The 26,112-nt window shown below is 42.0% G+C and overlaps 1 protein-coding gene across 1 annotated transcript in view; it reads right to left on the bottom strand.

Moving 5' to 3' along the window:
- The window catches only part of kpna5 (karyopherin alpha 5 (importin alpha 6)), an 86,856-nt gene that overhangs the window by 24,847 nt on the left and 35,897 nt on the right, over positions 1–26,112 (bottom strand). The window contains exons 6-9 of the mRNA XM_049583179.1: positions 18,498–18,629; positions 14,582–14,670; positions 13,742–13,841; positions 12,795–12,958 (exon numbers count right to left, since the gene is read on the bottom strand). Of these exons, the coding sequence (XP_049439136.1) occupies positions 12,795–12,958; positions 13,742–13,841; positions 14,582–14,670; positions 18,498–18,629 (485 nt within the window). The remainder of the gene's footprint in view (positions 1–12,794; positions 12,959–13,741; positions 13,842–14,581; positions 14,671–18,497; positions 18,630–26,112) is intronic.

Below are 26,112 nucleotides of genomic sequence, written 5' to 3'. Positions count from 1 at the left end.
GAATTTTAACAGTTGTCCAATAGGGCTGTCGGCTGTGTATTAACCTGACTTCTGCACAACACAACTGATGGTCCCAACCCCATTGATAAAGCAATAAATTCCACTAATTAACCCTGATAAGGCACACCTGTGAAGTGGAAACCATTTCAGGTGACTACCTCTTGAAGCTCATGGAGAGAATGCCAAGAGTGTGCAAAGCAGTAATCAGAGCAAAGGGTGGCTATTTTGAAGAAACTAGAATATAAAACATGTTTTCAGTTATTTCACCTTTTTTTGTTAAGTACATAACTCCACATGTGTTCATTCATAGTTTTGATGCCTTCAGTGAGAATCTACAATGTAAATAGTCATGAAAATAAAGAAAACGCATTGAATGAGAAGGTGTGTCCAAACTTTTGGCCTGTACTGTATATTTAGATTGCTTCTCCCCAATTTCTCTTCAAGAATTGACTGCAGTGATTTCTTCATCCAAATCATCAACGTGTCTCTTAGACCCCATCCCAACTAGGCTACTTAAGGAGGTCTTTCCTTTAGTTAACACTCATATATTAGATATGATCAATATATCCTTATTAACAGGCTATGTACCACAGTCTTTTAAGATAGCTGTAATTAAACCTCTACTAAAAAAGCCCACCCTGGATCCAGAGGTGTTAGCCAATTATAGACCAATATCTAATCTTCCCTTTATGTCAAAGATTCTTGAGAAAGTAGTCGCAGACCAGCTGTGTGATTTTCTCCAGGATAATAATTTATTTGAGGAATTTCAGTCAGGATTTAGAGTGCATCATAGCACTGAGACAGCTCTAGTTAAAATTACAAATGACCTTCTGATTGCTTCAGACAAAGGACTCGTCTCTGTACTTGTTTTATTAGATCTTAGTGCGGCGTTTGACACAATTGACCATCAAATTCTACTGCAGAGACTGAATCACTTAATTGGCTTAAAAGGTTCAGCACTTAGCTGGTTTAAATCTTATTTATCTGATCGTTTTCAATTTGTTGACGTTCGCAATGAACCATCCTTACGTACTAAAGTTTGTTTTGGAGTTCCGCAAGGTTCTGTGCTCGGACCAATCCTGTTTACTCTATATATGCTTCCTTTAGGTAACATCATTAGAAATCACTCTATAAATTTCCATTGTTATGCGGATGGTACTCAGTTGTATTTATCAATGAAGCCAGAAGAAAGCAATCAATTAACTAAACTCCATAATTGCCTTAAAGACATAAAAACTTGGATGAGCACCAATTTCCTGATGTTAAATTCAGACAAAACTGAAGTTATTGTTCTTGGCCCCAAACAACTCAGAGACTCTTTATCTGATTACATAGTTTCTCTAGATGGCATTGCTCTGGCCCCTGCCACTACCGTAAGAAACTTCGGAGTAATATTTGATCAAGATTTGTCTTTTAATTCTCATTTAAAGCAAACCTCACGGACTGCATTTTTTCATCTGCGTAATATTGCGAAAATTAGGCCTATCAAAGATGCAGAAAAATTGGTCCACGCTTTTGTTACCTCAAGGCTGGATTACTGTAACTCTCTATTATCAGGTAGCTCTAGTAAGTCCTTAAAAACTCTCCAGCTAATTCAGAATGCAGCAGCACGTGTACTAACAGGAACTAATAAACGCGATCATATCTCTCCTGTTTTAGCTTCTCTGCACTGGCTCCCTGTAAAATCCAGAATTGAATTTAAAATCCTACTGTTAACTTATAAAGCTCTAAATGGTCAAGCTCCGTCATATCTTAGAGAGCTCATAGTGCCATATTATCCCACCAGAACACTGCGCTCTGAGAACGCAGGGTTACTCATGGTCCCTAAAGTCTCCAAAAGTAGATCGGGAGCCAGAGCCTTTAGCTATCAGGCTCCTCTCCTGTGGAATCATCTTCCTGTTACGGTCCGGGAGGCAGACACCGTCTCCACATTTAAGACTAGACTTAAGACTTTCCTCTTTGATAAAGCTTATAGTTAGGGCTGGCTCAGGCTTGTCCTGTACCAGCCCTTAGTTAGGCTGACTTAGGCCTAGTCTGCCGGAGGACCCCCCTATAATACACCGGGCCCCTTCTCTCCTTCTCTCTCTCTCTCTCTCTCTCTCTCTCTCGTATCCTATTACTGCATCTAGCTAACCCGGCCATTCTGGATGTCACTAACTCGGCTTCTTCTCCGGAGCCTTTGTGCTCCACTGTCTCTCAGATTAACTCGACGCAGCGGTGCCTGGACAGCGTGACGTGTGGTTGTGCTGCCGTGGTCCCGCCAGATGCCTCCTGCTGCTGCTGCCATCATTAGTCATACTTCTTCTGTTATTATACACATATGATTATTGTCACACATGTATACTGCCAGGTATTAATACATACTTTCAACATATTGTACCGCAGTAACCAGAACTATAACTATAGTATTATTACTTTGATTAATGTTGTTGTAAGCTACTGTCATTACCTGCATCTCTCTCTCTCTCTCTCTCTGTGTCATATGGATTACTGTGAATTTATTATGCTGATCTGTTCTGTACGACATCTATTGCACGTCTGTCCGTCCTGGAAGAGGGATCCCTCCTCAGTTGCTCTTCCTGAGGTTTCTACCGTTTTTTTTCCCCGTTAAAGGGGTTTTTTTGGGGAGTTTTTCCTTATCCGCTGTGAGGGTCTTAAGGACAGAGGGATGTCGTATGCTGTAAAGCCCTGTGAGGCAAATTGTGATTTGTGATATTGGGCTTTATAAATAAAATTGATTGATTGATTGATAATAACATTTGCGGTATACTTTCACATAGAGACTCCATCTGAGAGCAAATGCATTGGCTAGGAAGATGCAACAAAATGATGTTAATGATTTTTGGAATGAAGTCAAGATTATGAATCATAGTAAAATACCTTTGTCCTCCAGTATGGAGGGGGTAAGTGGCAGTGTACATATTATGGAATTATGGAGAAGACATTACATGGAGCTTTTTAACTGTGTTAAAAGTGATGTTTTTACTGTTGGCGATGTATCTCATGATAATGTGGTCATAAGGCCTGATGATAGAAGTTACGCAATTGGGAAATTGGCTTTAAACAAATCCTGTGGCCTTCATCTGATCTCTGCAGAGCATTTGAAATTTTCATGAATGAAATTTTCATTTTCAAGAATGAATGAATGATTGAATGAATGAACTAGAAAATTTCACATGAAATTTTGAGTGTGCCTGATGCTCGCTGCCAACTAGTATTCCCATACCAATATGCTAATTATTAATAGCAGTAAATGTATCACTGTGTGTCTGTGTGTGTGTGCATGCCTGAATGTGTGTATGTTCACGTGCTGTCACGTGTTTGTGTATGTGTGAGTCTGTTTGTCTGTCTGTGTGTATGTCCACTTACAGATAGAAAAACAGCTTAACTTAACAGCTAATCACCAGTTGGCAATGGCACAGTCAAATTTAAATACACCAAGAAAAGGCAGAAACTGAGCCAAAGGTTTCTCTCAAACTCCAACTGTTTAATGAAAACCGTAAGTGCTACAGCTACAAAAAGCACACCGTGAGCGAGAAGACAGGATGCGGATCACAAAGGTGTAAATTTCATTCTGTGGTGTGAAAAATGAGGCCAGAGCCATGATGGACATAAGTGGAATGGTCTGCTTTCTTCCAGAAATTTGGGCTCTCACTTAACATGGGAGTGAATGGGGCAGTTGGTTGGACTTGTTGTCCTTTTAGACCACCTGCAGCCAAAACCCTAAATCCATTTTCTTCAGCGGTCGCACCTCTGCAACCAGAACGGCTTTTCCTACAATTTGGTGTACAATTTGTGTATGTAGAGTCAACGATGTGGCCGCACCAGTGAGTTTAAGAGAAAATTTCTTGATGATTTCAGAGGTGCTGTGCACTCTAGCGATGACATCACCCACTCTAACTCTCAACATTCCACGCAATACACACCCATTATAAATTCTGAGAAGGGCTGAAAATGTCATGATTTTTAAACAGCTGGTGTAGAAAAACTAAAAGAGATATGGAAAATATGAATCAGTCACTGAAAGTCGATGGCAATGTCAACATTTCAGAGTTGGAATGGAGTTTCTACGTGAATGTATGAGTTGGTGAAGTGTGGGTGAAGATGAGTGAGTTTGAAGGATTTTCTCATTGACTTCCATTATAACCAAATTTCAGAAAATGCTGAATTTCGAGCTGAAAGTATGAATCGGTAGTTACCGTTTGAAATTTTGTGATTTTTGAAGATTCCGTAATTCATTTTCAATAGGAAAACGGTTTGGGGAAAAAACAGGAATATCTGGGAATGGCGGTGGCGCCCCCTATGTGCCAATCTCAAAATCTTTTTTTGGGTGTGTTCTTGGTCCCCTTCTGATGATATTTACCCAGTTTTGTGACGATGGGAAAAACGGTTAACATTTTACAGCCGATATTCGCTAAGCACCGCCCTTTCCAAGGACACTTTGCTTGACGGCAGCCGTGTTTTTCGTCCGATCTTGCTCATTTGTAATAGAAATGAGTGTCTCGGTCCCCCGATGCCTCATACCAACTTTGGTGTTGATAGCACAAATATTTCAAAAGCTTATTCATTTTACTGTTTTTAACATTATTAAAATTAGCAAAAATTCTGTAAGGGCGGCATTCATGGTGCAAGAGGCTTTTTTGTAGAGGACTATCAGGAGGATGTGTGTGTAAAATTTCAAGTCAATAGCACTTGTGGTGTGGCGGGCAGAGCCTTTCAAGCTTTACACTCTATGTTATAGCGCCCCCATAAGGCCAATTGGGACCAAATTTTTTGAGCAGTATTTGGATGTCATTTATAGTCCATGTACCACGTTTCATGTCCCTAGGTCCTTCCAGCTGGTCATAAATTAATAAAAGGCAAATTATGACGGTTAATGACGAATAGGCCACGCCCACTTTCACCTGTCAACATGGCACTCAAGATATTAGTTAATAGCCACTACTAGAGCATGCATACCAAATTTGGTGAAATTCCATCCAATGGTCTTTGAGATACATATGTGTGGCATTTATAACGCCCCCTATGGGCTGAGCTCAAAATGCTTTGGTAGGCAGCTTCCAAGTCTCATTGTGGACCTACCCACCAAGTTTGGTGATGATAGGTCAAAGGGTGTGGGAGTTATGGCCAATCAATTCTAAGCTCCGCCCACAGCCAAGATTCATTGGTCCGTGGCGGCCATGTTTTTTGACCAATCTGGCTCATTTGTAATAGAAATGTGTCTTGTCATCCCCCAAAGCCGTGTACCAACTTTGGTGTTGATGGAGTCAAAATTGTATAAGTTTATGTCATTTTACTGTTTTTCAAATTATGCAAATTAGCAAAAAATCTGGTCAGGCGGAGCTTAATGGTCCTTGAGGCTTTTTTGTAGAGCACATTGAGCTGGACCTGTGTGTCAAATTTCAAGTCAATCAGACTTATGGTGTGAGGGGCGTGGCCTCCCAAAAAAGTCATTTTTAAGCCTTAATTACAGCGCCACCATGTGGCCGACTGGGCTCATATTTTAATAAAAGTTGATGCACATCATTTCCAATCATTGGGCCAAGTTTCAGGTTTCTGGCTCGTTCCAGCTCACGGGAATTTCAGCTCAAGCGGCAGACAACAAAAAATAATAATAATAATAATAATAATAATAATAATAATAATAAACCGGTACAATCTTAGAAGGGTTCTACCCCTTCGGGGTTAGAACCCTAATAATAATAATAATAATAAACCGGTACAATCTTAGAAGGGTTCTACCCCTTCGGGGTTAGAACCCTAATAATAATAATAATAATAGACCGGTACAATCTTAGAAGGGTTCTACCCCTTCGGGGTTAGAACCCTAATAATAATAATAAACCGGTACAATCTTAGAAGGGTTCTACCCCTTCGGGGTTAGAACCCTAATAAATGGGAAAGATGCAAGATGGCTGTCATTAACACCTGCGAATCTGTCCTGGGCTACAGAGACCCCAGAAGAAAAGACTGGATTATAGATACAACTTGGAGGGAGATCGAAGCTAAACGAGACATCAAAGCAAAACTCAACAGAGAGACAACAACAAGAAGAAACGCCTCCGACAAGACTACCAAGAAAAGAACAGGGTGGTCCGTAAAAGCTTCAAGAGGGATAAGAAAGCACAAATGGAGGAGCTGGCCAATGAAGCAGAGGCAGCAGCTAGAGAAAGGCACGCTAAGGAACTGTACAGAATAACCCGTCAGCTGTCTGGGAAAAAACGGACCACAAACCGGCCTATCAGGGACAAGCAGGGAAACCTTCTCATCAAAGAATCCCAGCAATTAGCGCGCTGGAAGGAACACTTTGAAGGGGTCCTGAATAGACAACCCCCCCCTCCCCCCTAGACACTCCACCAGTTATCGAGGAAGCAGGAAAAGACCTAAACATCAACTGTGGTAGGATCTCAAAGGAGGAAATATGGAGAGCCAGCAATAAACTGAAGCTGGGCAGGGCACCAGGGAAGGATAACATCTCACCTGATGTACTGAAAGCAGACATCAACGCTACCACTGATATCCTCTATGGGCTTCTAAATGACATCTGGGAAAAGAGGAGATTCCCAGTGATTGGAAGGAGGGGTTAATTGTCACAGTCCCAAAGAAGGGAAACCTCAGTGAATGTAAAAACTGGAGAGGCATCACGCCCCTCTCAGTCCCCAGCAAAATCCTCTGCCGAATTATCCTGGACAGAATGCAAGAACCACTAGACAAGATTTTCAGGAAGGAACAAACAGGTCTCCGGAGAAACAACTCCTGTACAGATCACACTGCATCACTCAGAATAATTGTCGAACAGTGCATCGAATGGCAGTCATCGCTATTCATAAACTTTGTCGACTTCGAAAAGGCTTTCGATAGAAATATCCTGTGGAAGCTGCTCCGACATTATGGAATACCCATAAAACTGGTCAACATCATCAAAAGCATGTATGATGGATTCACAGGTCAGGTCATCTCAAATGGTAAGCTCTCGGACACCCTCCTTATAAAAACAGGAGTACGCCAAGGCTGTCTACTGTCACCCCTCCTTTTCCTTATCGCCATTGACTGGACAATGAATTCAACCATCCCCACACTGGAAAGAAAATTCCCATTCGAGGATTTATAAACTGCAAAACAACCCACATGATTTATATGCTGTCATGTCCCTGTGGTCTCTCATACATCGGACAAACTAAAAGACCCCTCAAACAACGAATATCAGAACACAAAACTGCAATTCGCACAGGTAACATGGACTATGCAATTGCAAAACATTATGCTGAAGCTAGTCTCGCTCACCAGACCTTTCTCAAGAAAAGAAAGGTTTAGCTGGGCCGACTCTCACTTTGAGATTGGAGAAAAAACGCTCCGGCTGCTTGTACTTCTTTCAACCAATCACAATCGTTCTGGGCGGTGCCACAGCAACAGTGCGCTTGCAAAAATATTGCTGGGGGGAAACAGGTTTTGGTGTAACACGCCCACAAAAATATCACCTACAGGACGCGAACCATGGCAGAAAAATGGCTACATCCCCGCAAGATCAAACACCGCAAAAGTTAGTAAAGGCCATGTTGAAAACGGTTGAAAACTGCTACACAACCGGAGGTGGTAGGGCGGGACTTCAGCGGGTGGCTCGTTCTGCCCAATGAGAGGCTGATCTATGCAGCGAACTTCCGCCCACTCAGACTATGCTGAAGCCAATCACGGTTCACCTTCTTTGAAGTTCTGCGGGATTGAAAAAGTCATGATGCCCACTAGAGGAGGTGACATCCTAAAGAGACTGGCTCAGAGAGAAATGTTCTGGATATACACACTCAGTACTATGACACCAAATGGACTTAATGGACTCAGCTAAGTTTGTCTTCCTTTTTTTTTTTTTTTTTCCAAAAATGTAAAATGTTTGTTACTATCTGATTTATATAATACTATTTAGTCAGATTTGGTGTACTGTGTGATTGGTCCCTATGTCTGGAGCCATTGGAGGGAAGTTGATTGGTTTGCAAGTAATGAAGGTCCACCTTCAGCTGTGCAGTAACGCCCTTCTTGTGTATAAATAGCTGGATTGATTGTATGTGTCCTCAAATGCTCTGAAGAAGGCCATGTGCCGAAACGCGGAAGCGCTTGTTTTTTTGATGTGAGCCATTAAAAGAAGTCAAATGTGAGTACTTTGTCTGCCTCCTTAACTTGGCAATTTGAGATGTGCATTTTTGATCATACTGGACAATGAAAGGATTACAGTGGACCCCTTTTGAACAACTAGAAGACCTCTATTTTGCCGATGACCTGGCTCTGATCTCAGGAACACACACACATCCAACGCAAGACCACCAGATTACACAAACGCAGTAAACAGACAGGCCTCAGGATAAACACTGGGAAGACCAAGGTCATGAGGCTCAACACCAAATCCCACCAACCTATCACAATCGAAGAGCAACCCCTGGAAGATGTGGTGGAGTTTGTCTACCTGGGAAGCAACATCAGCACAGATGAAGGAGCTGATAAAGATGTCGAGCTGCACATCAGCGAAGCAAGACATGCCTTTAGAACACTCCGACCTGTATGGCTGTCTTCCCAGCTCTCCAGAAACACCAAAATCAGAATCTTCAATACAAACGTAAAATCTGTCCTTCTCTATGGCTGTGAAACCTGGAAAACCACCAAATCAATCATTGATAAACTACAAGTGTTTATTAACAACTGTCTCAGATACATACTGACGATTTGGTGGCCCAACAAGATATCAAATGTAGAACTGTGGAGACGCATGAATCAGTAGCAAATCCACAACGAAATCAAATCCAGAAAGTGGGGATGGATCGGCCATACACTTAGGAAGGATCTGAGAAATATAGCAAGACAAGCTCTGGATTATAATCCTCAAGGCAAGAGGAAGCCGGGGAGACCAAAATCCAACTGGAGGCAGTCCACGCTTGATGAACTGACCAAGAGAGACCTCCTGGCAAGAAGTGAAGACCATTGCGCAGAAGAGAGTGAGGTGGAGATCCATGGTGGACGCCCTATGATCCCAAGGGGGCCAAGAGGATTAAAGATTAAGTCAAGTAAGTCAAGTTGAGTTTTCGTCCTGTCCTTATTTACAAACATTTCTGTTTTTATAAACGCTGTAGACTGTTAGATGTATAACTACATTTTTGTTTAGTCAAAAAAAAAAAAAAAAAAAACAAATTAAAAAAAAAAAGGTTATACATGGGATTTTTATCTTGTTGTCAGCAGGGACAGATGAGTAGGCACTGTTCATCAACTTATATGACATATACATAAATATGACAGCAGCGATCGTTGAACATTTCCACCTCAACAAGCAAAACAGTCTCGAGGGCTGTCTATCAGCCGCTTGCAGTCTCTGCCCTCACAGACTTTACATGATGACAGTAAATACGTCACATTACATACAACTGAAGACTGCCAGGGCTCAGTCCGCAGGTCCAGAGGGTGGACATGTGGATTTAGCTTCCGACTTTGCTGTAGCTTGTTATTACCGCCTTCTGCTGCAGCCGCCTGCTCTCGTTTAACTTCCCAGGCAATGCGCAGTTCATCTCAAACGAGGCTACCGATGAGTGTAGATGACGTTAACTAATCACTCACACACATTAGCCTACACCGGCGGACTCACTCCCTCGTTTACAACATTAAAAAACACCTGTAAATTTTCGCGGTCGCACATAAGGGAATAGTTGTAAAATATTCTCGTACTGACTCCAAAAATGGTCGCAAAATGCAACCATTTGGTCGCAGTCTGGGGCCCTGTGCGGTGCACATGATGTCTTATATTGTTTATACGACAGCATGTCATTTCTGACTCTACGTGGTCGCACGTTTACAGTTCTCCTCTGTTCTCTGTATCACGCACAGCTGAGTTCGGCCCCGATGCACATGCGCGCGCGCGCACACACACACACACACACACACACAAACACGTGCGCATGCATACACACACACACACACACACACACACACACACACACACACACACACACCAACCTCTCTCGCTCTCCCTCTGCCATTTTTCGCATGCTGTTTTTTAAATCTTTTGTGATCACCTGCCCCTTGCATTATTTGTAGTTCACCTACTTCACTGGCTCATGGAGTCAATAGAGGAGAAGAGTGGAGGGGGCGGTATTGTGCATGCCCAGCTTCCGTAGAAGTCATAATAACATCTCCAGGCACCCATGACCAAAAATCGTTTACCGTCGATTTCATTAATTTTGAAATCGTTTGACCTCAAAATCGTAATCACGATCACCAGACCTCTGAGATGTAGTGAAGTAATAGTACTTTTTACTGTGCTAAATTTCTCTGACAATTTTATGCCAGGCTCAGACTACACTACATTTTTGCCTGCTCCGACGGTTCACTTTGCCAGATTAGGCAATTGTGGAGTCAAAAGCACCGTTTACACTGCCAGATTTTCTGCGAATGTTGGGCCATTTTGCCGGCAAGCTGCAAGCGTTTAGACACACAGAGGCAGATTGGCGAGTTGATCCGAAGTGCCCAATTTTCCGCCTCGTAGGGTAGTCATATTGGCGGAACCCTTTTAGTTAAAACAGACCGAGGTGGCCTTCCGCAACGGGAGGGGCTGTTAAAGACTTGTGGAAGGAGCTGTTGATGACGCCTCACGTGCAAGCCACTGGCGGTGGATAAACAGAAAACAGCTGATAGCAGGAATTAGTGAGCAGCTAGTAGCCAGAGGGAAACGCAAACCTAACAGACACTGTAAAGATGAGCAACTGGGGAGATAAGGAATTGTGCACCCTCCATGCCCTCGCAAACGAAGAGGCCATTAACCGTTAAATGATGGGGGCGGTAAGACTGGGCCGACTTACGAGAGAAAGCACAGAGCTCCCGAAGGACTGACCAGCCGCGGCTTCCCTCCCATGTCACTGTTTACATCACACGCTGAGCAACACATTTTGTTACTTGCTCATGCCCCCCATTGCCCCGAAAAAGGCGCATTCTGTATAAACAAAAGTAGGTAGGCAGCATTTTGCCGCACTCCCCGATTTTGTTTTTATACTGCCAATGCTGAAAAAAGACTGATTGGGCTATTTTGCAAATTTGCACAATTCCTATCTAAAAAGGGCTGAAGTCTTGCCCTGACTTGGCTGACAGACATGACAGACTACACGTTGGTCCACGACCAATTATCCCTGGTCGTCTTTCACAATGTGTGTGATGTCACTGAGTTATTCTTGTCCTATTCTTATTAATCTTATTATCAATATTTCAGTCACTGTGGCTATTAATGTCTCAGCCGAAACATTATTGTAGTAACATAAAAAGTGCCAACAGGTGGCAGGAGCTATTTCTGAAGTATCACATGACAACTATACAAGTCACTGACTCCTCCACAAGTCTCTGCAAATGATTCACAATAAAAAAAAGGGGCTTTTAATTTCAAACAGATACAGGAAGTGTTGAGTTTGAAAAGACGGCACAATGCATTAACTTTCACCCTTTTCTAATGTAGTTCATTTCAAATGAAGCTGGTACCCTCTGCATTTGTGGCAAGTAAAAGCCCCACCAGTATTTGTCAATTTTATTCCTTTATATCCTTCTCCATTATAAGGAAAAACATTCTTTGTTAGCTTGATGCTAATGGCAGTACTCAACCCGTTGCTAAATTGCCTCTGTTGTTTCATGCAATCATTTTTCCTTTTTTACTCAGTCATGATAACATCCATAGAGGTAATATTAAAAAGGCTGGGGTGTTGTTGCCATACAATTGTACACAGCAGCAGATTGCTCTGTTTCTATTTGTCAAAGTGATGGCTGTGACAGGAGAAGTCGTGAATGACAAAAAGAAAATCAAATATGCTAGACTGTCTGTCATGACGTCGCGATGTGTCCCAGACATGGCGTTCGTTGTCGTCTACTATGACACACTACACGAGGTAAAACGATGGATTACTGCGTACGACACTCATTGTAGTTCACGATCCGAGCCGACACTGCACAACGCCGCATCGCGCTATAAACAGGCTAATATTGTGTAGTCTGAACCTGGCATTAGTCACTTTTTCATTCCCTTCCTGTCCAGTGAAAACCATGTATCTTCTGATGTGTTGATGTTGTATGTTTGTGATAAACTGAAGGATGAAGTGTTCCTTTTTGTGTTGAGAAAATTCTTCTACTCCTTAAGCTATATAAACTCTTTAAAAACACTTTTGGATCAGCTAGAAAATGAACTGGCGATGCTGTCAACCTCTACTCACCCCTTATCTGGGGCCACTTTCCTGTAAATGTACTTTTAACTGAACTTCGCTGATGTACTTCAACAAACTTGCAGACTGTCTTTGCAGTAAGTGTGAAATTCTCCTCTGTGGTACCTGACCAGTACCATTGATAATCAAGCCGAGCCAAGAGTTAGAAAGAGCAAGCGTAACTTTAGCGACAGTGGAGAGCAAGGGTCAGTCAACGAACAGCGATACCACTATTGATGGTCACACATTGCATTCCACCACACAGTATGCAGAGTCGATGTTAAACGTCAGATCTACATGAATCACACCTGGTTTGGATTCAAAATTGTGATTTTCACCCAAAGGTGACACGTTTGCACCCCGGAAAAGTGGCTAACTAACTGAGACACTGCCTCCTTTTCAGCATAAACATGATAATGCACCCTGAGGTGTCCCAAGAGAAAATAATGGGCTCACCTTGTCTATAATTTCATTGTTATGGGACACCTGGTCATATGTTGTCACATACATGTCAGCCCGAAATTTTGACAGTTCAGCTTGGACTGTTCTTCCTCTACTGAGTCAGGAAATAGTGAGTCAGTTTCTTACATGAGCAGCTCCACCAGTCTGCGGCAGACCCCAGAGTCAATGACCGTCTGGATCTTTTCATTAGGGCCGTCAGACAGGTAGGACAGAGCCCAGCAAGCATCAGCCAGCACATCTGGATCACTACTGAAAAGAAGCCTGGATAGCACACTGAGACAAGGAGACACCTGAAAAACACCAGTCACAGAGACAAGCGCCCAGGTCAGTTTAATGCCAGTGCTGAAGGAGCAATTCAAAGATTAATTATGCAAGCAGAAACAAGGCAAATTGACTCCAGTACTCAAATTAAGTTATGACACATACAGTACGTTTACATGCAGCTTGAGAAAATCGAATTATTGGCTTAGTCCGACTGAACCGGACTTCTAAATGCATGTTAACAGCTTAGTCCGACTGAAATTGGACTATCTGTAGCTCAACTAACACACCTAGATAATTCGATTGAAAATCAAACTATTGCTGCATTAGTCCGACAGGAGTCAGACTTGGCGTTCTACGCGTGCACCCCTTTTTCTTTTGTGGGCTTTCACCCAGAAGAAGAAGAAAGAGATGATGTAGCAGCAGTGCAGTAACTGCCGGAAAAACAAAAAAACACCATGGCGACCAAGAAGCAGAAGAGGCACTTCTGGACGGACAAGGAAACTACATTCATGCTCCGACAGCTAAAGCAGCTTAACATTTTGAAGTTTATGGATGGTAGAAAGACGCGAAACGCGGATTTACTGTATTTTAAAAAGTTTCTGAACAAGAACTGGAACTAGTTCAATACGCACTGTATTAAAAAGACACAGTTCCACATATCGAGGCGGAGTCAGACGTACTTGGTCAGAAATTTGATTTTCTCTTCTGCATGTATACTCAGACAAGACGATAAGTCCGACTTGACTGGCTAGCCGAGCTATGAGCTTAGCTCAACTACTGCGTGCATGTAAATGTACTGACAGACTCACCTTAGCAAAATCTGGTGGTGGGTTCTTCCCTCGGCACAAGTTGGACAGAGCCCACACTGCATTGCGGGTTGTTGTGAGACGTTTGGATTTAGCAAGTAGCCTGGATATGACAACACAAGAGCCAGTCAGTATCACATGATGTCTGACACAAGTGGGGTTTCCATCCAAATGTATCGAAATTTTTGAGCAAATTTGAAAAAATGAACAAAATAAAAACACCCCCGTAGAAGAAGAGTGCGCCATGAGATGACGTCATAAGAGAGCGTCTTATGCCCACTGTAAACAACAACACACTCAACTGACACTCAACAACTGACCATGGACAGATTCCTGATAAACCTGTCGGCTCTGGTTAGCATTTTGTCAGCGTTCACAGCATACCTAACCATCTTGAAGAAGAGACGACAAAGAAGAAGTTTAACATTAAGAGTACTGTTGGAAATAGCTGGAAGGAGACCACCGCGTCGTTCTCTGTGTGTATGGGAACGTAGGCGTGTGAAGGACTTTTGGGAAGTAGTTGTCCAGCAGCATTTCACTCACGAACTCTGGCTGAAACATTTCCGTATGTCAAGGGCCACATTTGAGGATCTGTGTGCCGGTACGTCATCGTTTATTCACAAAACCTGTTTCCATAGCCAAAAGTCACATTTATCTTTTATTGATACGCTGACAAATCCACCCCCTCCAAGCGTAAAAACATTTTTGCGAATTTTCAGCCTTTTTTCGAATTTCTGGTGTTTCCTTCCAAGTTTTTTTCTGCAATTTTTGAAAATGCGAATAAAAATAGGTGGATGGAAACCCCAATACACTGAGACAGACAGACAGAGGAAGAATGCTTACTGTTGTAGAAATGGCAGGATGCCACAGTTGAGTACGTAGTCTCTGCACTCAGCATTATCTCCTGCTATGTTCCCCAGTGCCCATACGGCCTGAAACACATCACAGTCACCAAGCCTCAGTGATTAAGTGACAATGTACTGGACCAACCAGTGAGCTATGAGGGCTTTTTAGCCTCATTTTCACCAAGCAGTCCGGTTCAGTTTAGTTCAGTTCAGTTCAGTTCCGTAAACATTAGAACGCTTAGTTTCTGTTTCCAATGGGAAAAGTTATGGATGGTACTAACTAGGGCTAGGCGGTATGACAAAATTCAAAATGACAAAATTTTCATATCATGGTTTTTTAAAAAAAAATCATATTGGTTTCATGCTCGGGTTCGGTCCACTTGACATGCTGCTGTGTTGTGATATGGCCTATTCAAGTGCTGGAATTTGTTATTTACATGACAACGCCTGAACGCAACACAGGCTCCGCTCCATATGTGCCGTGTTCAGTTATAATTGTCTCGGACTCGGGTCAGGAAAATGTGGCCCGAGCCTCTGGTGTGTGTGTGTGTGTGTGTGTGTGTGTGTGTGCGTGCACATTGGGGCGAAACTACACTGTGCATATAGGGGAAACACTGCTATTTTTGGCTCTCTCCGGCAGCCATTCTTGCCTCTAAACTTTGCTCTATGCTCTCACTCTCGCTGGCTCTAGCACGCCTGTGGTGTGCAGCGGTGAAATGGGTCCCCGCTGACACTTTCCCGCTGCGCACGTTCTGGACGTTGTTTGGGCTATTCACTGGTATTGCAGTATATGAAAAATTCATATCATAATGAAAATAAATACCAAGTACGAACCATTTTCCCCCCCAGCCGTAGTACTAACAGAACCGTCTTCATTTTTGGTAACCCCTCTGTTGGGGTACCTAGCGCACTAATCTGGTACTAAAAGTGGAGCCAGAAACACTGCAGAAACACAGCAGACCAATTAATTGGTCAATAGAAAACCATCACTGTTGCTCAGGGGTGCTCTGTGGCTGGTTTTGAAGCTTATGTGACAACTGTTCATACAGTGGCAAGTTTCACATACATTAGCAAACTATAAAATGAAAGAATGTTTTGTTGCCTCTAGCAGCGGCTTTAGACAGAGAAAAAATTCTGTAATTCAGTGTGCCATCTGCAGGCACCTTTTTGGGTAGAACGTTTACTTATAAAGTTACTCAGTGCATGAGTTGATGAAGTAAATCCATCAGCACCATCAGATTGGATCTTCAAGCATTTAAAAATGTATTAATGAATTCTCATTCCTCACTTGGAGAAAAAACATGGCGGAGCATCATTATAGTGCATTCCAGCAGCACAAAAATCTTGCTCATTAAGGTCTCAACGCACAAAATATCTTATTGAGAAGACTGTCACTCTTGCCTGTTCTTTTTGTTCCAAACTGTTGGCATGCAACTCCTCTTTGTGGACAAAAAATTAGGTGCAGACTTCCCTCTGTATCACAGTGACAAGGAAATACAGCGAGAGCTGGAAATAGCAGTGAGTGAAAACAACCCCATCCACATGAACGAGTACTGTCTGTGGTGGAAATGCTGAGCAGATCAAAGGTCTAGGTATCTGGTGTCTGTAGGACTTACATTACATTGTAAAGGTACTACACCTAAACTTTTGGGTGGAAATGGGGCTTTGGATTATAATCCTGACTACAAAAACTAGACATTGAAGATATAAATAACGCAAGCTTCTGCAACTATGTAAGCTGTTTTGTTTTGTTTTTTTACTTTAATTTTATTCTCAAACTGATTTTTGGTCAAATTCGGGCAAAAATTAGCAGCATATTCAGGACAATCATCATGTTTCAGTTCAAGAATTTCACATATGACAGCCTCCTGAGGGGTGAGAGAAGAGGGTATTATGGATAAAGTCCTCAAGGTCATGTGTAATTTTACATTGTGATATGAATGTGTATATGTCTTTTCGACTAGAAGAACTTAGCCCATAACTTAGGTTTTGTTCTACCCCCCAATATCTTGTGATATTGTAATTTCTATGTAAATCTATTTAAAAACTGTTTATGGATTAAAAAAGGCCGGCCAGGAAAGACTTTATTTGTTAAATCATCAAAATCAATGAAATTCAATGTAAAAATCAAATTTAGTAATACCATTAATCAGTCTTTGTCACTGATTTGCAACATGGTTTCATACAACGAGATATGCAACCACCGAAGCAGTCAACAGTAAACTCAGAATGTATAGTGATCTAACACTTAATATAACGCGTACATCACCGCACCTTCTGACAGCAATCACTGATAGCTTAGTGTTTTATCAGTGACATGGGTCTCACAATGTCACCATTCAAACGGAAGATAACTTTGTGGAGTTCTCTCTCTTCACTGATTCAAGTGGGAACAGGATGCCAGAAATGTAGAACTCACATGTATTAAGTCAATTTAAATAACTCCTAATCCGTAGCTTAAATCTGCTAATTGCTGACTAATTTAGCTGTGTTATATTTTTAATGTCTTGTCATGTTTTACTTACATATTTCAAAGACATAAACGCATATAACAAATAACATAACAGAACACAATACAAATTGATGAATGCTGACATACACATTAATTTCCTTCTGCAAACAGTTTACACTAGGGGTGTAACGGTACACAAGTCACGGTTCGTTTTTTTCGAACTTACTTAGCTTTCCCACTTTGTTAAAGTGCAGTAAACAAAACATGCTTATATCTAAAGTGCAGCTTAAACAATTTTACTCAACTCCAATGGCGTTGATTATTTCTTTAGCGCAATGGTCAGGGAAACGCTCTCTTTTTAAACGATGATGATGTCGTAGTTTGCACCAGATTGCTTTTTCTAGTCGTGTCGGTTAACGTTCAAACTCGGGTGGTGTCGCTTTAGATGCGTTAGCATGTTAGACGTGTTTCCAAGTACATACCCGACCGCTGTTCTGCAGTGTCGGCACACTGCTTTTGTCTTGTCCACTTGTTTATTTCCATCTTCGTATTTTATCCTGAAACCAAAGTGTTCCCAAACGGAGAACTTAAGGTTTGCGGGTGGGTCTTCAGGTTCGTCAGGCTCACTTGCCATGTTGTCAAAATGCGAGAATGCGCTGCACAAAGTGAAAGCAGAGATTTACGGTCGGACTCGGTCCGTCACTCAATTATGTCCGTCGGGGAACTAGATATTTTAAATGGTTCGGCTCGCAAAAACGAAATTAAAATTAAACAAAATAAAATAAAATAATATCCTGCACCCAATAATTCGGTACAGGGTCGTGCCGAACCGAAAGTCGCGTACCGAACAGTTCGACACAAATACATGTACTGTTATGGCCCTAGTTTACACACAAATTCGTTCTGCTCATGTTTCATGAATGACGCTTTATGTTGATTTCTGAGTGGAGGAGAGAACTACCAGCCTTGTAATGTACAGCCTAGTTAATATCTGTCCCAAGTTAATTCCTTTTCATGCATTACCAGACAACTACTACACCTCAATTCACAGTAAGGCTCAGGAGGTAATGCAGGTTGGCCATTAATGGGAAGATCAGTGGTTCGATTCCCAGCTCCTCTGTCCACACATCAAAGTGTCCTTGGCAATATAATAAATCACAAATTGGTCCCAATGGCTGTGCCAACAGTGTGTGAATATCTAAAATATTAGTAGCAGGAGGCATCTTGCTGGCCTTTGGCAGCAGCGTGAATGTGTGTGTGAAAGGGTGAATGTGACTCATAGTGTTAAAGCGCTTTGAGTTCTAAGAACACTGGAAAGGTATTATGCAAGTCCATTTACCAGTACCATACAAAGTACAAGCAAAAAAAAGCCCATTGTGAGGCCAGCGTCTAGTGAGTACTGTTTTATGGTCTACGATGACACATACACCCATGTCCAATTTGTTGTCTTGTAGGTTCCTACCTGTTCCTGGACGTCCTCATAGTCAGAGTTCAGTAGCTCAATGAAAATGGGAACTGCTCCCGTTTCAATCACGACCTTGGTGTGCAGAAAGGTACCTGAGGCGATGTTGGTCAGTGCCCAGGCCGCCTCAAACTGTTGGAAACACACAAAATACAGAAAAAATGGCAGTTGGTCAATCCACTGTCTTGTATTACTTCACAGATCAAAGTAAATGGATCAAGCAATACAGAACATAACAAAATATATTTTGTTGGATATTATGTTGTTTGTTCTACACTATGGTCTATACTGCCAAAGTGACATATAGAAATTAAAAACATTTACTTTGATTGGTGCAAGTTATTCTTGGTAGGAATATCTGAGATGTAGCACGTCTCTGAGAGCCAGAGCTGTAATTCTGGAGACTGCTCACATTTGCTGCTACATGTGCTATGTGTTTAGTAACCAGGACTTTATACTTAGATTTATTTTTAGGGGCACTGGACAAAACAGCATAAACTTCTTTTTCAATTTTGAAATCAGGGGTTGGGTTTAATGTTTAATCCAATCTGAATCACTTCACACCTCTTTATGAAACTATTTGTGTTTTGTGTTTAACTTTTGAAAGTTACGGATTAATAAGAAAAACTCAAAAGATCTCAGTAAAACCTGCTGCTTGAAAACAAGTCTTGTTATGGCTTAACACCATGGTGACAGTGGCACGCGCAGATGAACTCTATATATATATTCTAACTCTATATATGTTTCATTGATTGTCTTTTTGGTTTTGTTACTGCGCCACGTACTGTGCATTACAGAGACACACTTACCAACACTGAAGAAGCTGAAACAGGCAGCTACTTGCAATGCGCCGTTCTGCAAAACCTGCCGGTTCACACCAATGCAACTACATGAGAAGGACGGCTCTAGTTTCGCAGACCGGGCGAGGCGGGGGCACAGTGCACCTGCGCTTCGCCAACTGGGTGTGGCCAGGCTGATTTTGCAAGTTTGGCACACCGTGTGCCTGGCGCAGCTACTCCTCTTTCCCACCTCCGTCCCTCCTACCTGTGCAAGTCGGAAAGAGGGAGGAGAGAAGGTGTGGAGTGGGTTTTACACACATCACACCAATCAAATGAGCCCCTCTCCTTGCCCTTAAATGCGCCGCGCAAAGGCGTAATGAGAGTTTACTCAATTCGCCATGGCAGAAGAGAGCAGCAGCGTCAGACGGCCAAATTTCTCCCAGGAGGAAACTGATGTTTTTGTCCGGGAGGTCCAAGCTCACAGTGTCCGAATATACGGAACTGCGAGCAGACCTCCACGGGCTGATGATGGAAAGGTAGCCTGGGAGGAGGTCACCACAATTGGAAATTCTTTTGACTTTTCTAAGATGACAGATGCCGAATATATACTCTCTATCTGATGCTGTGACTGTTTGTGGCTGTCTGAGAGGGATGTGAACTCATTAGTTTGCTGTATTAATCAAATCAGGTTGGGTGCCAAACGGTGCCAATCCCCTTTGATCTGACATCAGATGTGACGGGACAGTTGGTATAGAGATACATTTATGTGTTGATTGCAGATAGGTGCATTGAATAGTGGTTTTTTTGGGTATTTATTGCATCGTTAATGTGCCTGATATTCTGGAAACCTGCCTGTGAGGTTTTGGTGACGTGTACGCACTGTCCGCCAGTCAGCCAAACTTCAGCTTACACTGGCTACGCTGACAGTAGACCTGGTTTCAGCTGGCGAGCTTTTAGCGCACCTTCGGCGAAGCCTTTTGGCACGAAACTGTCACTGTGCCAAGCTGGATCTGTTGACACCTCCCCCTGCTGCGCCACACCCATCTCAGCGCACCTCGGTCTGCCAAACTACCAAACTGAGCGCGCCTCGGGTTGCGCTGCTTGAAACTAGCTCTGCGCGGGGTTCGCCACCCTGCGCCACACTGCGCTGCGCCGGGAAACTAGAGCCCGGAGTGTCATCTCTATGAAACAACTCTGTGTTCTTCCATTCTGATTTCCAGATTTTCAGGCTTATTTTGTGGCTGAATATAATTTGTGGCTTCTTAAAACCTTTTGCACTCCACCCCCATTTTGTTACCCTGGAAATCTAGAGTTCTCACGAGAGCACAATTTCAATTTGCTCAGCGAGTCACTCTGGCAAGCAGTAATGATGCTCATTACCCATGCCGATGGAGCCGAGCTGCAACAATCACATCGGTGTATCTGATATAGGCGGGCAAGGGGCAAGCTAAACAGATGACGACAGCGCTGCGACGACGAAGTCTGGAATCAGTCAGTAAACATTGAAAGATGGCTATGGATGAACACCAGTTGTTTGAAACGGCTTTGGCCGCTACAATGAACGAGTTAGACTTGGCTTCTTCTCTAAAAGAGGAACCAGAATACGGCACTCGAATCTTTCCTTTGCAAGGACGTTTTTGCTGTTATGCCGACTGGATACGTCAAGAGTCTAATCTACCAGTCAGCTCCGCTGGTAGCGCTAAGTATTGTTCTGCTTGGTCGTAGTGTTATCCAATTGTGTGCAGTGATATTTTCAAATGCATGCTTGCTGCCGCCCATCGAGTTGGGCCATTTTCATTACTCATAGCCAGACCCTAAATCTTTCTAGATTTGGGTCTGGATTTCCAGGCTACCAAGCAAAAACGCCTAAAATGACATACCTACATTAAAATGACTGTAGCTTCTGAACTGCTCTGACTACATGCATGTATGAGGTCTTGCCAGAAAGAAAACTCCCTGAAGTTTCTTGTGAAAGTGTCAGAAACACTCTAGGTGATACAGAGACAGAGGCGCAAACAGACTGACGTTTCGACGCTACTGCGTCTTCTTCAGGGTCAAACAGGTATTGATAGAATAATGGCAGTTAAATACACACATCCTGAAACCCAAACGGTCTCTCATTGGTAAATGTATACATATATATATATATATATATATATATACATATATACATATATATATATATATATATACATATATACATATATATGTGTGTATATGTGTATATGTGTGTATATAGAGACCATAACTGATGGTCCCAACCCCATTGATAAAGCAAGAAATTCCACTAATTAACCCTGATAAGGCACACCTGTGAAGTGGAAACCATTTCAGGTGACTACCTCTTGAAGCTCATCGAGAGAATGCCAAGAGTGTGCAAAGCAATAATCAGAGCAAAGGGTGGCTATTTTGAAGAAACTAGAATATAAAACATGTTTTCAGTTATTTCACCTTTTTTTGTTAAGTACATAACTCCACATGTGTTCATTCATAGTTTTGATGCCTTCAGTGAGAATCTACAATGTAAATAGTCATGAAAATAAAGAAAACGCAGTGAATGAGAAGGTGTGTCCAAACTTTTGGCCTGTACTGTATATATACACACACATATATATATATATATATATATATATATATATATATATATATATATACACACACATATACATATACATATATATATATATATATATATACACACACATATACATATATATATATACATATATATATATATATATACATATATGTATATATACATATGTATATATACATATACATATATATATATATATATGTATATATGTATATATATATATATATATATATATATATATATATGTATATATATATATATATATATATATATATATATATATATATATATATATATATATATATATATATATATATATATATGAACACGTAGGAAGAAGCGCAGCGGGGGGCGGTGACAAAAAGCTGCAGTGAAGTCGGACAGTTTCCCGACAGTTTCCAGCAGCCTTCAGTCGTCCAGGATGTCACAGACACACTAACATCCTGTCTGGAATGATGTCAATTCATTAAAAAAGGGATCAGACCCATATATCAGTTTGTTCTCATCCCACTGACCACAAGTCTCTGTGTTGCTAAATACTTCAATAATTAAACCTTCCAATATTAATATAGTACAGTAGACTCTGTATAGTTTATGATGAACGCATTCAGTCTGACAACTAAACTTCACCATCAGTCACACAACATGTTTTCTGTTCACAGAATAAACCTTCAGATCAGACAAATACAATCTTAATCTCTAAAATTCAACAAAAATGAGTGGCTTATCTAAAACGTCATATTGTTGAGTCGACATCTTAACCAATCAGCTGTTAGATCAGGTGAGAGCCAGGCGGTGCAGTTGGTGGAGAGCAACTGCAGCGCCTTGCTCTCGTGGTTTTATCGCCGTCCACTTTTGTAATACATCAGAGCAAGTCGGGATGAAGTCGGACACAAAACTAACCGGCATGCACTGTGCGCCGATCGCCGGTGATCGAATCTGCACAACCCTGGCTCATCTCGAACGCACCTATATATACGTAGATGCCGCATCGAGTGGGTTTGCCCGCTGCTGCGATACGTCAATGTCGCCGCCATATCAGATTCAATTTCAATTCAGCTTTATGTACAGTGTAAAATCACCATAAACATGGTCTCAAAACACTTTACAGTTCACATAGACAAAAATACATTAGAAAAATACAAATTACAAATAGAAAAAAATACAATTTACAAATAAGCACAATTATTTACAAAAACAATTAAAATAAAATTTAAAAAAAAGTGCTATCAAGTTGTAACATATGCTTGGGAAAATAAATAGGTTTTTAGTCTCGATTTAAAGATATCAATGGATTCAGCATCCCTTACTGACCGGAGGAGCCAACTGGGGGAGCCTGTGCTGGATCGGGAGTCAGTGGAGAGTGATTAAAGCTGGGGTTATATGATCATATATCCATGGTTAGTATCCTGGCTGCTGCATTTTGAACAAGTTGTAATTTGTTTGTGCTGCACTGCGGTAGGCCAGAGAGGAGGATATTGCAGTAATCTAGTCTAGATGAAACAAAGGCATGAACTAAGATTTCTGCATCTGAGGTATTTAACAGGGGACGGATCTTTGAGATGTTGCGTAGATGGAAAAATGCTATCTGAGTGATTTCCCTGATGTGAGCATCGAAAGACAGAGATGAATCAAGAGGTTTTTAACTGTTGAGTTTGGGGTGACAACACAGTTGTCGATGTTTAGACTAAGGTCAGTGAGGAGTGGTAGTTGGGTGCTCGGGCCTATGATTAGTAGTTCGGTTTTGTTGGCATTCAGCTGTAAAAATTTTTGTGACACCCAGTGAGTAACAGCAGATAAACAGGATTCAAGATTTGTAAGTTGGGATTGACTGTCGGGTGTAAGTGGAATGTAAATTTGCGTGTCATCGGCATAACAATGGTAGTTAATGCCAAATCTACGAAATATGTCACCAAGGGGCAGTAAGTATATACAAAAAAGTAAGGGACCCAAGACAGATACCTGTGGTACGCCAAACTGCACTAAGGAGGATATGGATGTAGTGTTTTTATATGAGACACAGTGCTTTCTGTCACTCAGATAGGATTGTAACCAGGAAAGTGCAGTACCGTGGATGCCTACATGATTGGACAGACGATCTAGCAGGATGTTATGATCGACTGTATCAAAAGCTGCACTTAAATCCAGGAGAATGAGAAGTGAAGCAGAATTGGAGTCAGATGCAAGGAGACGGTCATTGGTTATTTTTGTGAGGGCAGTCTCAGTGCTATGTAGTGGCTTGAAACCAGATTGAAAAGGATCGAGGATGCTATTGCGTGAAAGGTGATCAGTAAGTTGACTGAGACTATTTTTTCAAGGACTTTTGAGATGAAAGGGAGATTTGAGATTGGTCTGACGTTGTTCAGAACTTCAGGATTAAGAGTAGTTTTTTTGAGTAGTGGTTTGATTACAGCTGATTTGAAAGAAATGGGGACAATGCCAGATGAGAGAGACCTGTTAATGATGTTGAGTAGTGGGGTGCCTAGAATCAGAAGGAGTTCTTTAATTCGTTTTGCTGGGAAAGGGTCAAATAAACAGGTTGTAGGTTAAGATGAGAGTAGTAATTTAGAAAACACATCTAGGGATGGGTTTACACACTTATTAAGTAGATGGCTGCTAATTTCATCTCTAATACAGGAGATTTTGCCATTAAAGAAATCAAGAAAATCATCAGCTGTAAATGGAGAGTTAGTATCAGAAGAGGGTTGGCGAGTGAGGTTTGCAACAGTGTTGAACAGGAATTTTGGGTTATTTTTATTTGTGTTAATAAGAGTTGACAGATAAGAGGCTCTAGCAGCAGAGAGCATACGTTTGTAATCCTGAAGGCTGTCACTCCAAGCTAGTCGGAAAACCTCAATCTTAGATGAGTGCCATTTAAGTTCTAGCTTTTTGTGTTTTTTGGAGCGACGTGTTTTTGTGTGCAGTGGTGCAATGGAATCAAGCATGGCACTTAAGACTGAATTAAAATCATTTGTGAGGTCATCAAGAGATACAGATTGCTCTGGCAGAGTAGCAAGAGAGTGCGGAAGCAAGCCAGCAAGTTTGGAAATGGTGGAGTCATCAATACGGCGTCTGCTAAAAGTATGAATATGGTTTGACCGCTGGTAGAGCAGGTCAGCTCTAAATTTAATAAGGCAATGATCAGAAAGTGTGGGAGGATATGACAAAACTGACAGGTCGGAGATGTTAATACCATGGGTGAGTACAAGGTCTAGTGTGTTACCATTGGAGTGCGTTTGTTCATGGACCAGCTGAGCAAAACCAAAAGCGTCAGTTAAGGAAGTTAAGGCTTTGGTGAGTGGATCGGTTTTACAGTTAACACGTATGTTAAAGTCGCCAAAAATTATGATGTTATCTGCGTGGGTTACGAGGTCAGAAAGAAAATCAGAAAACTCAACCAGAAAAGTAGAATAAGGTCCCGGTGGGCGATATAACATGACTGAGTAGAATGAACCGAGGCCAGCTGTAGCAGAGGGGCGCATGGTGAGAATTTCACGGGATGACAATTTATGTCTATGATCGTGTGAGAGGCCTAAATTTGAGTTGAAAATTAGGCCGACACCCCCACCAGATTTCGATGATCTGGCAATATGTGAATTGGAATAATTGGGGGGGAGGCTTCAACAAGGGGAAGAAATTCATTTGCTTTCAGCCAGGTTTCACATAACCCCATGGTCAACAATCATGTCATTAATTAGAAGAGCCTTGTTACTGATTGATCTAATATTGATGAAACCAAAATGAATGTGCATGTGGTCAGGAGAAAACGTGTTGAGAGTAGAAGAGTGAGTGATGGAGTTGCCAAAAATGATTAATAGATTATCCTTTGTAACCCCTCTAGGTCTGTCAGTATGACGAGGAAGACGAGCAGTAGAGTTATTAATATGGACAGGAATAGGAATGGGTAGATGAGGTGCAATAAACCCGCCAGGCCATGGGGGGAGCCAGAGGCATGAATTTTGCAGCTATACCGTACTGCACAGTGGTGCTCGTCAGGCGCAGTTAGTCCGCCAGGCCGCCAGGGGTCGATACAGGGGGTAGTATTCGCAGAACTCACAGAGGGCTTTGTAGGAGAAGAAGGAGGAGAGAGCACTGTGGAGGGGGTGGGGGTGGGGTGGGGGGGCTTGATAAACAATCAAGCGTGTGCATGAGCCATGGCGTGTAGGCCTACAGTGTACTGTATGTTTGCCGCAAGCATGTGGCTACCTAATTTACTCGGGTGCAGACCGTCATGTCGATA

Source organism: Epinephelus fuscoguttatus, linkage group LG8, assembly GCF_011397635.1.
Source record: "Epinephelus fuscoguttatus linkage group LG8, E.fuscoguttatus.final_Chr_v1".
Lineage (NCBI taxonomy): Eukaryota > Metazoa > Chordata > Actinopteri > Perciformes > Serranidae > Epinephelus > Epinephelus fuscoguttatus.
This window is presented reverse-complemented; position numbering and strand designations above follow the sequence as displayed.